Genomic DNA, 12,291 nt, shown 5'->3' with positions numbered 1-12,291 from the left:
GTTATCAAGTACCCCCTATATATCAGTATACAAGAAAAGGTGGAGGAAAATGCTATGTTCGGACTCCACAGCCCAACGTTGCGTTGCCAAATCCAATGAACCGTTTCACAAAATCGCATTGATAGTAGTTGATACTCGAGCTAACTCACGATAATCCGTGACGAGTGGTTTGTTCATGAGTGACAGTCGTTATCAAAATTTATGTCCCTAGTATAAAAATCCATTTTGAAAAACAAAATTCCCTAAACTTTCACATGTAAAACTTATACGGTACCAATTTTGATGCAACAGATGCGCATTTCGACAAATGTCTCTTCAGTGATGCTAAAGTCGAAATTTTGGAAATCCGAAATAACAATAAACTTGTAAGAACTAAAAGGAAAAACAGATTGCCAGAGACTGGAGTCAAATTCGTCTAAGGATCAGAGCTATGCATGAGGGAGATAATCCTTAATTTTGAAATGAATTTCTAAATGTTATCACAGCAATTACATATATATATACATCCGTATTTTCAAGCTAGTAACGAAGTACTTAGCTACTGGGCTGTAGAGACCCTCGGGGACTAACAGTCCACCAGCAGAGGCCTCGACCCAGGGGACGTAATATAAAACTTAAATACGGTACCTGTTTATGAAGTTAGTAATGTACCATGAGTTTTAAGTCTGTAAGTAAAATATGTTTTCAGCTAATAACATAGGCTGATAACCACCCTTAGAACCTGCAAATACATTGATATTTTTATATCCCCAGTCATGAAATGGGAAAATTCAAATGTCATATCTAAGCAATAAATTATCATTTTTTTTATAAAGATATAGTCTCATAACTGCAACAGTATGTGCAAACAGTTTGAAAAACGCGCTAATAGCTTTTTATGACAATTTGTTTGCACACACCGTTGCAGTTATGAGATTACATCTTCCAGAAAATAATAATTCACTGCTGATATTTACATTTTGAAACCTTTTTTAACATGTGCATTTTTCATTTATATCTTAAATCTCCCACCTTATTCTTAACGGAACAGTCAGGTAAAACAAAATCTAAGAATAAGACGGGATATTTGATATAAATGAAAAATGCACACGTTAAGAAAGGTTTTTGAAATGTAAATACACTGTACAAGCAATAACTGCAACGCTGTGTGCAAACAAATTTTCATAACGCGCGTTATTCAATTTGTATGCACACACCGTTGCATGCAGTTATAAGACTGTACATGCATCTTTCAAAAAAATATTAATTCATTGCTTAAATAAAGTCGATAACTGATAATTTAATTTTATAATCATAAAAATCAATCAATATTTTTTGTAAAACAAATTCATATAAAATGACTGAAGAACATGTGTTACTAGTAATCAGTGTAGCAATCCGAGAGCGATACACATGTAAACATGGCGATGCACAGACTAATTTCTTTTTCTTGAACTGTGTATTCAAAGCAATTGCAATCCGAGAGCGATACACATGTAAACATGGCGATGCACAGACTAATTTCTTTTTCTTGAACTGTGTATTCAAAGCAATTGCTATACTCCAGCAACATCAAGTTAAAATACTTGAAATATTTTTAAAAAATAAATAAATTTAGAAGATCCCTAGATTTACTATCTCACCTTTTTCGTCAGCAAAAAACAATGTAGGCCGATACGGAAAACTGCCATGACGTCACAGTGACCTAATTCGTAACTATATTTTATTATACATAGGAAAACCATCGGCTGTATATTCCTAAGCCGTAGTAGAATACAATTGATTTTTTTCTTTTCGTGTATGTTGCAGGATAACCTCCTTGGTCTCGAAATGTTGTTTGAAATATAAAAGCCTCGACTAACGCCTCGGTTTCAAAGCAACATTTCTCGACCTCGGAGGTACTAGTAATTCCGCAACATACACGAAAACGCGATCACTATGATTATTTCCTAAATATTGTATAAGATATAATATATATGATATTTAATCAATGGGAAGAAGGAGATGCTTACCACATATTCTTTTTCAAAAGTGTCTTCAATTGATGGAATCGTGAAATTGCCCTTCAATAGACAGTGTAATTAAAGAATTGTCAAATTATGTATATACATAGCACGATTTTAAGACAAAAAGAACATTGTAATTGCTCATAAGTGAATGCCTAATGTTACATGATAACAATCCTGTTTTCAATCATATATTCAACAAAAGTACATGTACAAGTTTTAAGATTACATCTTTCTTTTAAATGTCCTCGAAAGTGACTATAGTGATGGAAGACTTTACATAATATAAAATACGTAACATTTACACAATATGATTTTAAAAGTTGGACTCATCCTGGAGTCAATACCCGGGGGTTGCGAAATTCACAAGTTTGGTACATCCTATTCTGCTTTTCCTAAATATGCATAAAAATGATTTAGTTTTTGTACCATGAAAGGCGAAGATAACGAACAATGATCAATCTCATAACTCCTATAAGCAATATACAAAATAGATAGTTGAGCAAATACGGACCCTGACACATCAGAGGTGGGATTTCAAATGATAAGGAAATTATATTCACTATAATAATTTTGGCTCAACCCTTGAACCAAACCCTTACCCGCTAGGATAATGAAATTTACAATTTGGTAAAGGACTGCATAATCCTTCGAAATATCTATTTAGTTTCAATTTAGTATCAATAGCATTGAAAAAGTATTATCTGAATGTTTTACACATACACTGTATATACCACGTTTGGCCCCTCCCTGGAGTTAGAACGTCTACCCCGGGTATCATGAAATTTACAACTTTGGTAGAAGTCTTCCTGATCTACGTCACTATGCATTTAGTTTATCTTATACATGTGTGCGGTTGTAGAAAATAATATTTTTGAAAAATGGTATATTGGCAGAGGTGCAGAAATCCAGAAATTTACAATTTAGGCCCCCTTGTCCCAATGATGCTTCATACAAAAATTGAAAAGAATTGGAATGGTAGTTATCAAGAAGAAGCTAAAAATGTTCAGTTGTTAACGCACGACGGACGAAAACCAATAGCAAAATATTCAAACAATTGTAATCATCAAAATGAAAGGAAAAAAGATGAAAAACCTTAATGTGTATATAATCAATATACCATAACTACATGTATGTAAACCATCCATACGTGAGCTAGTCACAATATGAATAAGTATGAATTGGGAAACAAACGTCAACACTACACTCTAAAAACAATGTTTAGGTTTGGAACACTTTTTAAACGTGTTTAGGTCTAAACGTGTTTAGGATTGTGCTTATATCCTAAACGCGAAGTGTAATAGACATGTTCTACCCTAAACATGTTCAAACTGAGAACATGTTTAGCTATGCAAAAATACAGTATCTAAACACAAAATAGCATGCTAAACACTTGCTAAACACATTCCTAAACGTCTAAACACAATCCTAAACGTCTATGCGTTTAGGTTTTGAACATGATAAGCTTAGTAACATTGTTGACATTAGTTTTACAGTCTTCATGTAGAATATTCCTGTCTTCTGTAAATCTAGTTGCAGAAAAAATTGCATGTCAGAATTGCCATACTTCAAACTGCTCTAGTGTACCAGGCCCCGATAGTGACCATAGTGTACATCATACGCCGTATTGCAAGTATACACTGTCGAGGTCGATATCCAAAATTGATGGAACCATTAGAAGAGCCGTCTATGGGCTTCAACCCTTTCCTGTTGGAAATGAGCAGAGTTTAGGAGTATCCAGAAAATTTTGATCTGGAATTCCATTTCAACTTGAACAGGTCTGGACACATACATATTGAATTTAAAAAAAAATAGTGTAATTCATTGTCTCTGGTATTAGACGTGCCTTTAGTGTTAATTTAAACCAATGCATCACTCTTACTTTGCATTGGAACAAAATTCATTTAAATCTTGTGAAAGAGAACATCAGTTGCAATTGATGCCCCCCCCCCCTTTTTTTTTAATTCAACATGTGACAGTGCCTGTTATGCGAAAACTAGCATATCAAAGACAAAAAAATTGTTGAAGTTGTACTTGCCGGATGATATTTAACCATGTATAGTTTACTTCTTATATGTGCATAAGTGATTTTTAATGGTTTTGTCTTTAACATGTATCGCGGAAATGTCAACCGTGTTGTTTCGGCAATTAGAATATAGAAATAGACTTGCAATGTAATTTGAGAAGAACCGCCCAAACCCGTGTAGTGATTTTGGGGGGTGGATTTTTAGTATTTCTGGTCGGGCTCGGAGTCCTCTGAGCCTGCACGTGATTTTCTCTCTCTCTTACCCGCGAACTTTAGGCAATCGGACGTGTTTTAGAAAGTTGCAGCAGTGTAGTTATTGTATTTGTTAACCTCTTGTAAGTTGTTCTGTGTATTTGTGAATATATCTGTTTATAAGTGTTTTCCGGTGTTCTTTGTGTGTAGGAAATCACTTTACCCGCATTGTTCGATTTGAAACATCATGGATCCCATAGACACAGTTTGTAATGCAAGGGATATTCTTGCTAGATTTTGCAATGTTATTCTCCTATAATAGAAGAGAAAGCTACTATTTAAGACTCTTTAATGCTGTGGATTGAGTTTTAAATAGAAGGTTTGCAAATCATTTTGTAATCGAGACAAAGTCAAAACCTAAATACAAGGAGAACTAAACATGTTCAAAACCTAAACACAAAAGAGGTAAACGTGTTCAAAACCTAAACACAATAAGGGTAAACATGTTCAAAACCTAAACATAATAAGGGTTAAACATGTTCTACACCTAAACATAAAAAGAATTAAACATGTTCAAAACCTAAACACAATTAGTTAGACGTGCTCCAAACCTAAACACAAAGAGATTTAAACATGTTCAAAACCTAAACACATTGGGTTGAACATGTTCAAAACCTAAACGTAAAAAGTGTTAAACATGTTTAAAACCTAAACACAGAAAGTGTTAAACATGTTTAGATTTAGAACGCGTTCAAAACTGTACACAAGAAATGTGTTTAACTTTGTGTTTAGGATCTAAACACCATTTTTAGAGTGTAGCATATAGAATTCTTGGAATTTTATTGTTCATTAACCGCATAAAATCCAAGTCTGGTAGGCAAAGGTCACATATGATAGATGGTCTCTTGATACCAGATGCTTATTTTGCGCAGTAATAATATAATGCATTTTGCAAATACATGTAATATACAGAAATAGTTTGTACAAAGGAGAAACTTACTGTACATATGTACATGTATTTGGAATTCATTATATCAAGTATGGTTTTAATAGTTGTGAAATAAAATAATTAATAAAATTTGCATGGATTTCATAGTGCTGTAAGCGAAAAATGCAGGACCACCATCGTTGAATATATTCTAAATTAGACAAATTGGTAAATACCTAACACAGGATTCGTGCAAACAGTTAATGCAATCTTTAGTGATTAGTCACCTTCATTGAGCTAGAAGTGTTCTTTACGGTCTACTAAACGACTGCAACTCCTTCTAAATCATGCTGCAAAAGTTGTATTAAAATGGAAATCTACTGACAGTTCAAGAGAAGCCCTAAAGAGTCTGCATTGGTTACCAGTATGTTTTAAAATAGAATCAAATTTAAGATTGCTTGTATCGTTTTTAAATGTCTCAATGATAGTGACAATCTCTTATATCTTAAAGGGAAAGGCAACCCTAACCACATTGTTGCTTTTGTGAATAAATTATTACTTACTGATATCGTAAATGACAGTCTTTAACAACAAAAATCCTTGCTTAACAATTAAATCAATACTAATCCATCATATATTTTAAATTAACCCCCCCCCCCCCCCCCCCCCCCCGCTAAGAGAGCGACCATTGAAGGTTTGATTTATGACCTCACACCGTCGGTTCTGGTTTATTTCATCAGTAGCACTGTAAACATGACAAATAACGAACAGTTAAGTTTAGAGCCGTATAGATTTGAGCCCGTTCTTTCGCAAGAACAAATTAGGAGAAAATGTTCAGACGAGTCTCAGACCAGGCAGACGGTACACGTTTCTTCATACAAATGTCTCGAAACTCAATCTGTGATTACACAAATCATGGATCCACAGTTTACATAGTCTTTTCTTTTCAGGTGACTTGGCTGGGTCAGGAATTTCGGGGGGGGGGGGCAAACTTTTTTCACATCTCCCTTTCGCATTAGTGTAATGATGTCAAAATTATTGATTTTTGTGGTCTTGAATACAGAAGAGTTCCACTTGATAGCAGCCTCTATAGATTGCGGGGATTTCAATTTTTAGCGTTTTCAAATTCGTACTGAAGCTTATCTAGGCCGTATATCAACAGTATAATATCACAAATGTTTATCATATAATTAACCCTATCATTTATCATGTAAAAAAGTTTTTATGTTGCCTTCCCCTTTAATCAAAGTACTTAAAGTACTCGTGGGAGTTGAACATTGTGGAAATTCAGTTAGAAAAGATAGTACTGGAAGGGTAGGGGGATAAATGACTGAATATTATCATGATTTTAGATACAAATCAACTGTTGTTGTTTCAAAGCGTTACAACAGCAAACATGGATAATGGAAGGCCCATGGGCCACAACGCTCCTCGAGTAACTGAAGTCGTGTTGTTGTTTTCTAGAATTTCACCCCTTTATATTCTCATGAAAAATGTGACCACATATTATGGCCCAAACATTCAAATCAATATGGTTATCAATGCCTTGCAGTTATGAAGAAGTTTTTCCCCTGTATATATACATTCAAGTTTAATCCTAGTTATAGCTAATTCTAAGGATTCATTACTTGAAAAGGTAGTCCAATATGCTAAACTGTCACCTGAGTATACTACAGTCCTGTAGAGGATCAATGGAATGGTAAATAATTGTATAATAACTCAAAATAAATGAAATGCAAAAAAATTAAAAATTGTCGGGCATCGGGAATGCACAAGCCGAGTTGCGCAAGGAATGGGCATAGAGGGAACCGGCAGAAAAGTTTTCAAGAATTATCAAACAGGGAGCAAAATTTTGCGTACATAAATTTCAGCCGACTTAAATCCTTTGTGACCTTGACCTTTAACCCTTGACCAAAATCAATAGGCTTCTTTGTCTCATCAAGGGCGATAATCCATCTAAGTTTAATTGAGATCCTATAATTTGTTAAAAAATTATAGTACAGAAAACAAAATTTTCTCCAAATTTCAGTCTATTTATAGCCACTGTGACTTTGACCTTGTGACCCCGGAATCGATAGGCTTCTTGTCTTACTTAATCGATCTAAGTTTGATTGAGATCCTATAATTCGTTCAAGAGCTATGGTGCGGAAAACAAAATTTTCTCCAAATTTCAGTCTATTTATAGCCAGTGACCTTGACCTTTGACCTAGTGACCCCAGAATCGATAGGCTTTCTCATCTTACTGAGGGTGACAATCCATATAAGTTTGAATGAGATCCTATAATTTTCTCAAGAGCTATGGTGCGGAAATGAAATGTTGATGCGTGCCCGCCTGCCCGCCCAAAGGCACTTCATCAGATCATAAGCCGAGTTCGACTTCATCGCAACTCCGCTAAAAATGAAACACTAGTCAAATAATGTTATTTATTGCAAAGGTATTTGGGATATTATATTGTGGCTCAAACAGGGGGTGAATGAACCTGACAGTATGGAAAGCATATAGTGGAATCAGACTTGTGACGCTGGAAATCTATAGTGATTAATAAACTATACATGTACAAGATCCATAACTTTTTTTTTCCAGTTTGTGAGGGAGAATCCTCATGTCTCTTTCATCTGTAGACAAATAAACAATGTGTTTTGACCAGAGCAATTTCCAATCCTTTTGCAGCATAAATTCAACATTGTGGCAACTGGGTTAAACTTTGATAGTGAAGTAATACATGGCAGCACCTTATCCCATGCTCTTAAAATTTCTGTTTGACACACACTCATGACATCCACTCAAACATTACAGAGTGCAGCAAAATCCCATTGTAATAGGGGATTCAAAATGGATAACTGGTACAAAATATGGTACATACTATTCAAAAAGGATAATGAATTTGACATATTGATGTCTTGGAAAAGGAAATTCTGACATCGGGGCTCTAAGTGTTTTCAAACATTGTCATTTGATAAAAGTGTTCTACATTTTTAAAAATAGAGATTAATATGTCTTTACATACATAGGTGAGAAAGTTTCCATTATTCCTAGCCGAGACATACCATGTATGCGCAAAAAAATCATAAACAAATATCACACTACTGACGTAGAAAATGTGGACCTTACCGTCAGATCATCAAGCGCAGCGAAACACGCCATTTCGATATTATAGTCGACGAAAACTCGGTAACAGTAATGAATAAGGTACACTCATTTTGTATCTATTTTGTGACTTTCTTTATTAAAAGGAACAGTTTTCTAATGTGTAACGTGCAATTACTACGTAATTCAATAACTTGAAGCATGAAGCAGTTTCACTTTGCCACCGGATATAAGAAATTTTATTTCGTATTCCGATCCCAATCGAAAGTTGTTGACTGGGAATGACGTGTTTTAATTCAATCTACATGTAACATCAAGCATTTTTTATATCACATTAAAAAAAACCCCAAATATATACACATACACAATGTTGTAGAGTTATTTCTTGTAAATTTTCTGAGGTTTCGCACCATATTCGATATTTCGTGCCACGGTGTCAATAGGGCTTGTGTGCAGTTGTCGTTCGTTTCCCTATCAATGTTTATAGGTGACGCTGTGCTACAAACGACAATTTTCAACCTTATCTTTTATTTTTCTATGTCTATCAGTATCAATTTGATCGAAATCTTGTATTCAAATTGATTTGAATACAATATCATTGCATTTATTTACATGTCAATTATCAAAATTAGATTAATTCAGAAAAGTTACATGGATTATTTAATGGCGGATGTTTATAAAAGTTTATGTTGATTTACCTAGGAGTAAATCAGCTGACACAGAACCCCCGCTGACGACCACTATACAAATCAATACAAATTACTGCGCAGAAAAGTGCGTGATGACCCAGGGAGATTGAACATAGTTCAACTCCCAAAAATATGTTGAGTGTGAGAAAGTCAGTCTATAACACCCGATCTGTTGACGTTCGAGCCAAAACACTCACTAAATATCCGGCCGTTAAACGAAAAACGTTTGCATCAAGATCATTCTCAACAGCAGAACCAACCGTGTGGAATGAGCTGCCACAAAATATTAGGACAATAACTGAATATACCAATTTTAAACGCCATCTGAAAATATTTTATTTCGCCTTTTACTAACTGTTACACATATGTCAATTTCACTACATTTTAATTATCATGATTTTAACATTTTTACCTGTTTAATGTTTTACTTAGGTACAGCGCCTTTGATTGCTTTTTATAAATTGTGATAATAAAATGACAATACGTGAGATTTATATCTCAATTTATGAAATGCATGCAAATTTTCTAAAACTGAGATTTAACACGAATGGTAAATTCTAATAGAATTATACACAGATTTAATTATTGCATGTCAGAAAAAAATGATATTTTCAATTGGCAAGGGAAATTATATTTACTGATCTTCGGGTATTTAATTAAATGTCTCCAATACTGAGGAAATTTTGGGGTTTTTTTTGTTTTTTTTTTGGGAGGTGTGTGTGTGTGTTTTTTTTATCGATACAGTATATATAAGTGTAAATGTGAAACATGAATATTCTGATACATGTAATTAATATCTTTTAATGCGTTTCTCAACTAATTCCCGTTGAAAAATCATAAAATTCTCATTTTAGAAACATAACAGCTTTTCTTTACTGATTCTTTTTACACGGCGATTTCAAAGTGTAGAGTACTTTGATGATGAGTACCTTAATGTTTGAAGTAAATTTATAACAGCTTGGGGGAAATCAAACAAAAACAGACGCAGATTATTGATAATTATATTACGTCAACTGTAGACCAAGCTAATACACTCCCTACCAAACCCTATCTAGCTTGTTTCCACTGAAATTATATATTTTACATCTACATAAAAGTGATGATGAATTTACTGAACCCAAACACTGGATTTTCATTAAAATCTTTCGTCTTGCATAAAAAGACACGAAGTTCGGTGTTTATTGGAACATTTCTTATTGTCTGTATATACTATCTAATAGATAAGAAATTTATTAATTTTTGCTAATATACCTCATGGATTTAGACCAAAAATAAAAATTGTAAACATGTACAGCTGTACATGTATAATATGAAGGGGCGAGTTATCTCAAGAGAAGGGGCGAGTTGTCACACACACGATATACTGGATATACAATGTCGACGCGCAATGTTGTGACACAAAATTCTGGTCCTGTGTGAGCCACGAATTCCTCTTGCTACAGTATCAGATACATATATCTAATTAAATCCTGATGTCCCTAGCAATTCGTTTATTTAATATTATTTTTTACCTATTTGTGTGACAATTACTCTTAATGCATTACATTGCAATCACAAATTATTTTAAGATTTAGAATTGAAAGGAGACCCTATCTAGTATTCAAAATGATATGACAAACTTTTCTTAAAGCTGTGCTGACAATTCGTATTTAAACATAAATTCATACCTTTCTATCTTTATGCATTCTATTCTCTATTTCCACATAAAAGGCTTTATTGGGATCCTCGAATGACTGGAAGAAAAAAAAAAAACAGGTAGAAAAATTCCAGAACTGTAAAATTTTCAAAAGACTTGAGGTTGGTGTCTACATGTATGTATGTATATTGATTGATTGTATCTTCTTTAACGCATCTCTCCAGTAATTTTCACTCATATGGAGACGCCACCAAGACCGGTGAAGGGCTTCGAATTTAGGTCTTTGCTAGGCGCTTACGACCATTGAGCAGTAAGGGTTCAGTTCTTTAGCGAGCCACATCTACTGTGACACGGGACATCTGTTTTTAAGGTTATCTCCGAGGACCTGTGACATTCACACCTGATGCCGAGCGTTTGGTGATGGAACTGTCACTACCTGTTTTAACGACTTAGCTCTGTCGTGACCGGGATTCGAACCCCGACTTTTCGCATGCGAGGCGATCGCTCTAAGCTCTAGACCACCGTGGCGGTTTGTATGTATGTACATGTATACATACACACGCACACTGTGTGTGTGTGTGTGTATGTGTAAAGCACTAAAATCCAACAGCACTCAACATCCAAAGTGTCGGATCTAATAGTAGATACGAGGTCAAATAAATAAAGATATAAAAAGCACTAATGACCAACGACACGAACAACAGTGAATGGTCACATTTTCGGGATGACCTGTCCCTTCCTCAGGACGATAGAATATTTACATAGAAAACAAAACCAAATAGAAAAGGAAACTAACACTACAACTAAACTGTAAAAGCTGATAACAAACAAAACGTCTACATATTGACTTTTCTATTGCCACATATTACACTCGATAATTTTAATATGGTTATAACCTATTAAGCATATTCTGAACTTTTTAAAGTAAGTCTCTGTTTGATCTTTTGACCTTGGAGTTTGACCTACCTTTTTAAAAAAAACCCCTGACCTATTCACTCTTTCCTGAACTATCTAAGATAGAATTTTCATATTTTGATTATATATTCTTTATGGCAAGACCTTGTTATACTTTGGTGTTTGACCTTGTGACCTTGAAGTTTGGTCTACTTTTAATACACATTTTACCTTTTATTATCTCCTGAACTATTTAGAATAGAGCTTTCATGTTTTGTATACATTGTACATATTTCTTATGGCAAGATCTCTCATATCATTTCATGTTCTATGACCTTGGTTTTATCCAATACAACAAGACCATGTTAGTCATATTGGTGTTGAGGGAATTCTTTATCATGTGAACTTACTTTCAGTTATAATATGATCCTTTGGGGCTAGGTAGGGGCCACAATATGAGGTCAAAATGCTTGATGGGAATAAAGACTGATGAAACATCTTAATACAATGGGTCGCTATGGCAGTTTGGACTTTGTGTAAATCACTAAGTGAGCGATGTAGCCCATGGGTCTCTTGTTCTTCCTCTCCGTACCGTTCCAGCGAGCAGTATGAACAATAACCACTACTGTCATATCTTCCCATTTGTGTTTAAAATGCTCGGCAACAGGTTCTTTAACCCTTTTTGTTTTAATGATAGACCGGGGTTATTGATCCCCAGTTTCACCTGCGTATTGTTGGTAACAGACCTTGCAGCTTATGAGAAAGATGCAGTTGTCCGTGCGACAGGATGTGCTCCCAAGAATTCGGTAACATCAGCCAGTGACAAGGCTTTTAAAAGTGTTTGTGCTCAAGT

General features: G+C 34.6%; 1 protein-coding gene across 1 annotated transcript in view; it reads right to left on the bottom strand.

Annotated features, from left to right (window-relative positions):
- The window catches only part of LOC125675238 (uncharacterized), a 37,183-nt gene that overhangs the window by 2,882 nt on the left and 22,010 nt on the right, over window positions 1-12,291 (bottom strand). Inside the window, exons 6-7 of the mRNA XM_056157737.1 lie at window positions 10,576-10,641; window positions 1,992-2,042 (exon numbers count right to left, since the gene is read on the bottom strand). Coding sequence (XP_056013712.1) covers window positions 1,992-2,042; window positions 10,576-10,641 — 117 coding nt within the window. The remainder of the gene's footprint in view (window positions 1-1,991; window positions 2,043-10,575; window positions 10,642-12,291) is intronic.

Source organism: Ostrea edulis, chromosome 3 (assembly GCF_947568905.1).
Source record: "Ostrea edulis chromosome 3, xbOstEdul1.1, whole genome shotgun sequence".
In the NCBI taxonomy this organism is placed as follows: domain Eukaryota; kingdom Metazoa; phylum Mollusca; class Bivalvia; order Ostreida; family Ostreidae; genus Ostrea; species Ostrea edulis.
This window is presented reverse-complemented; position numbering and strand designations above follow the sequence as displayed.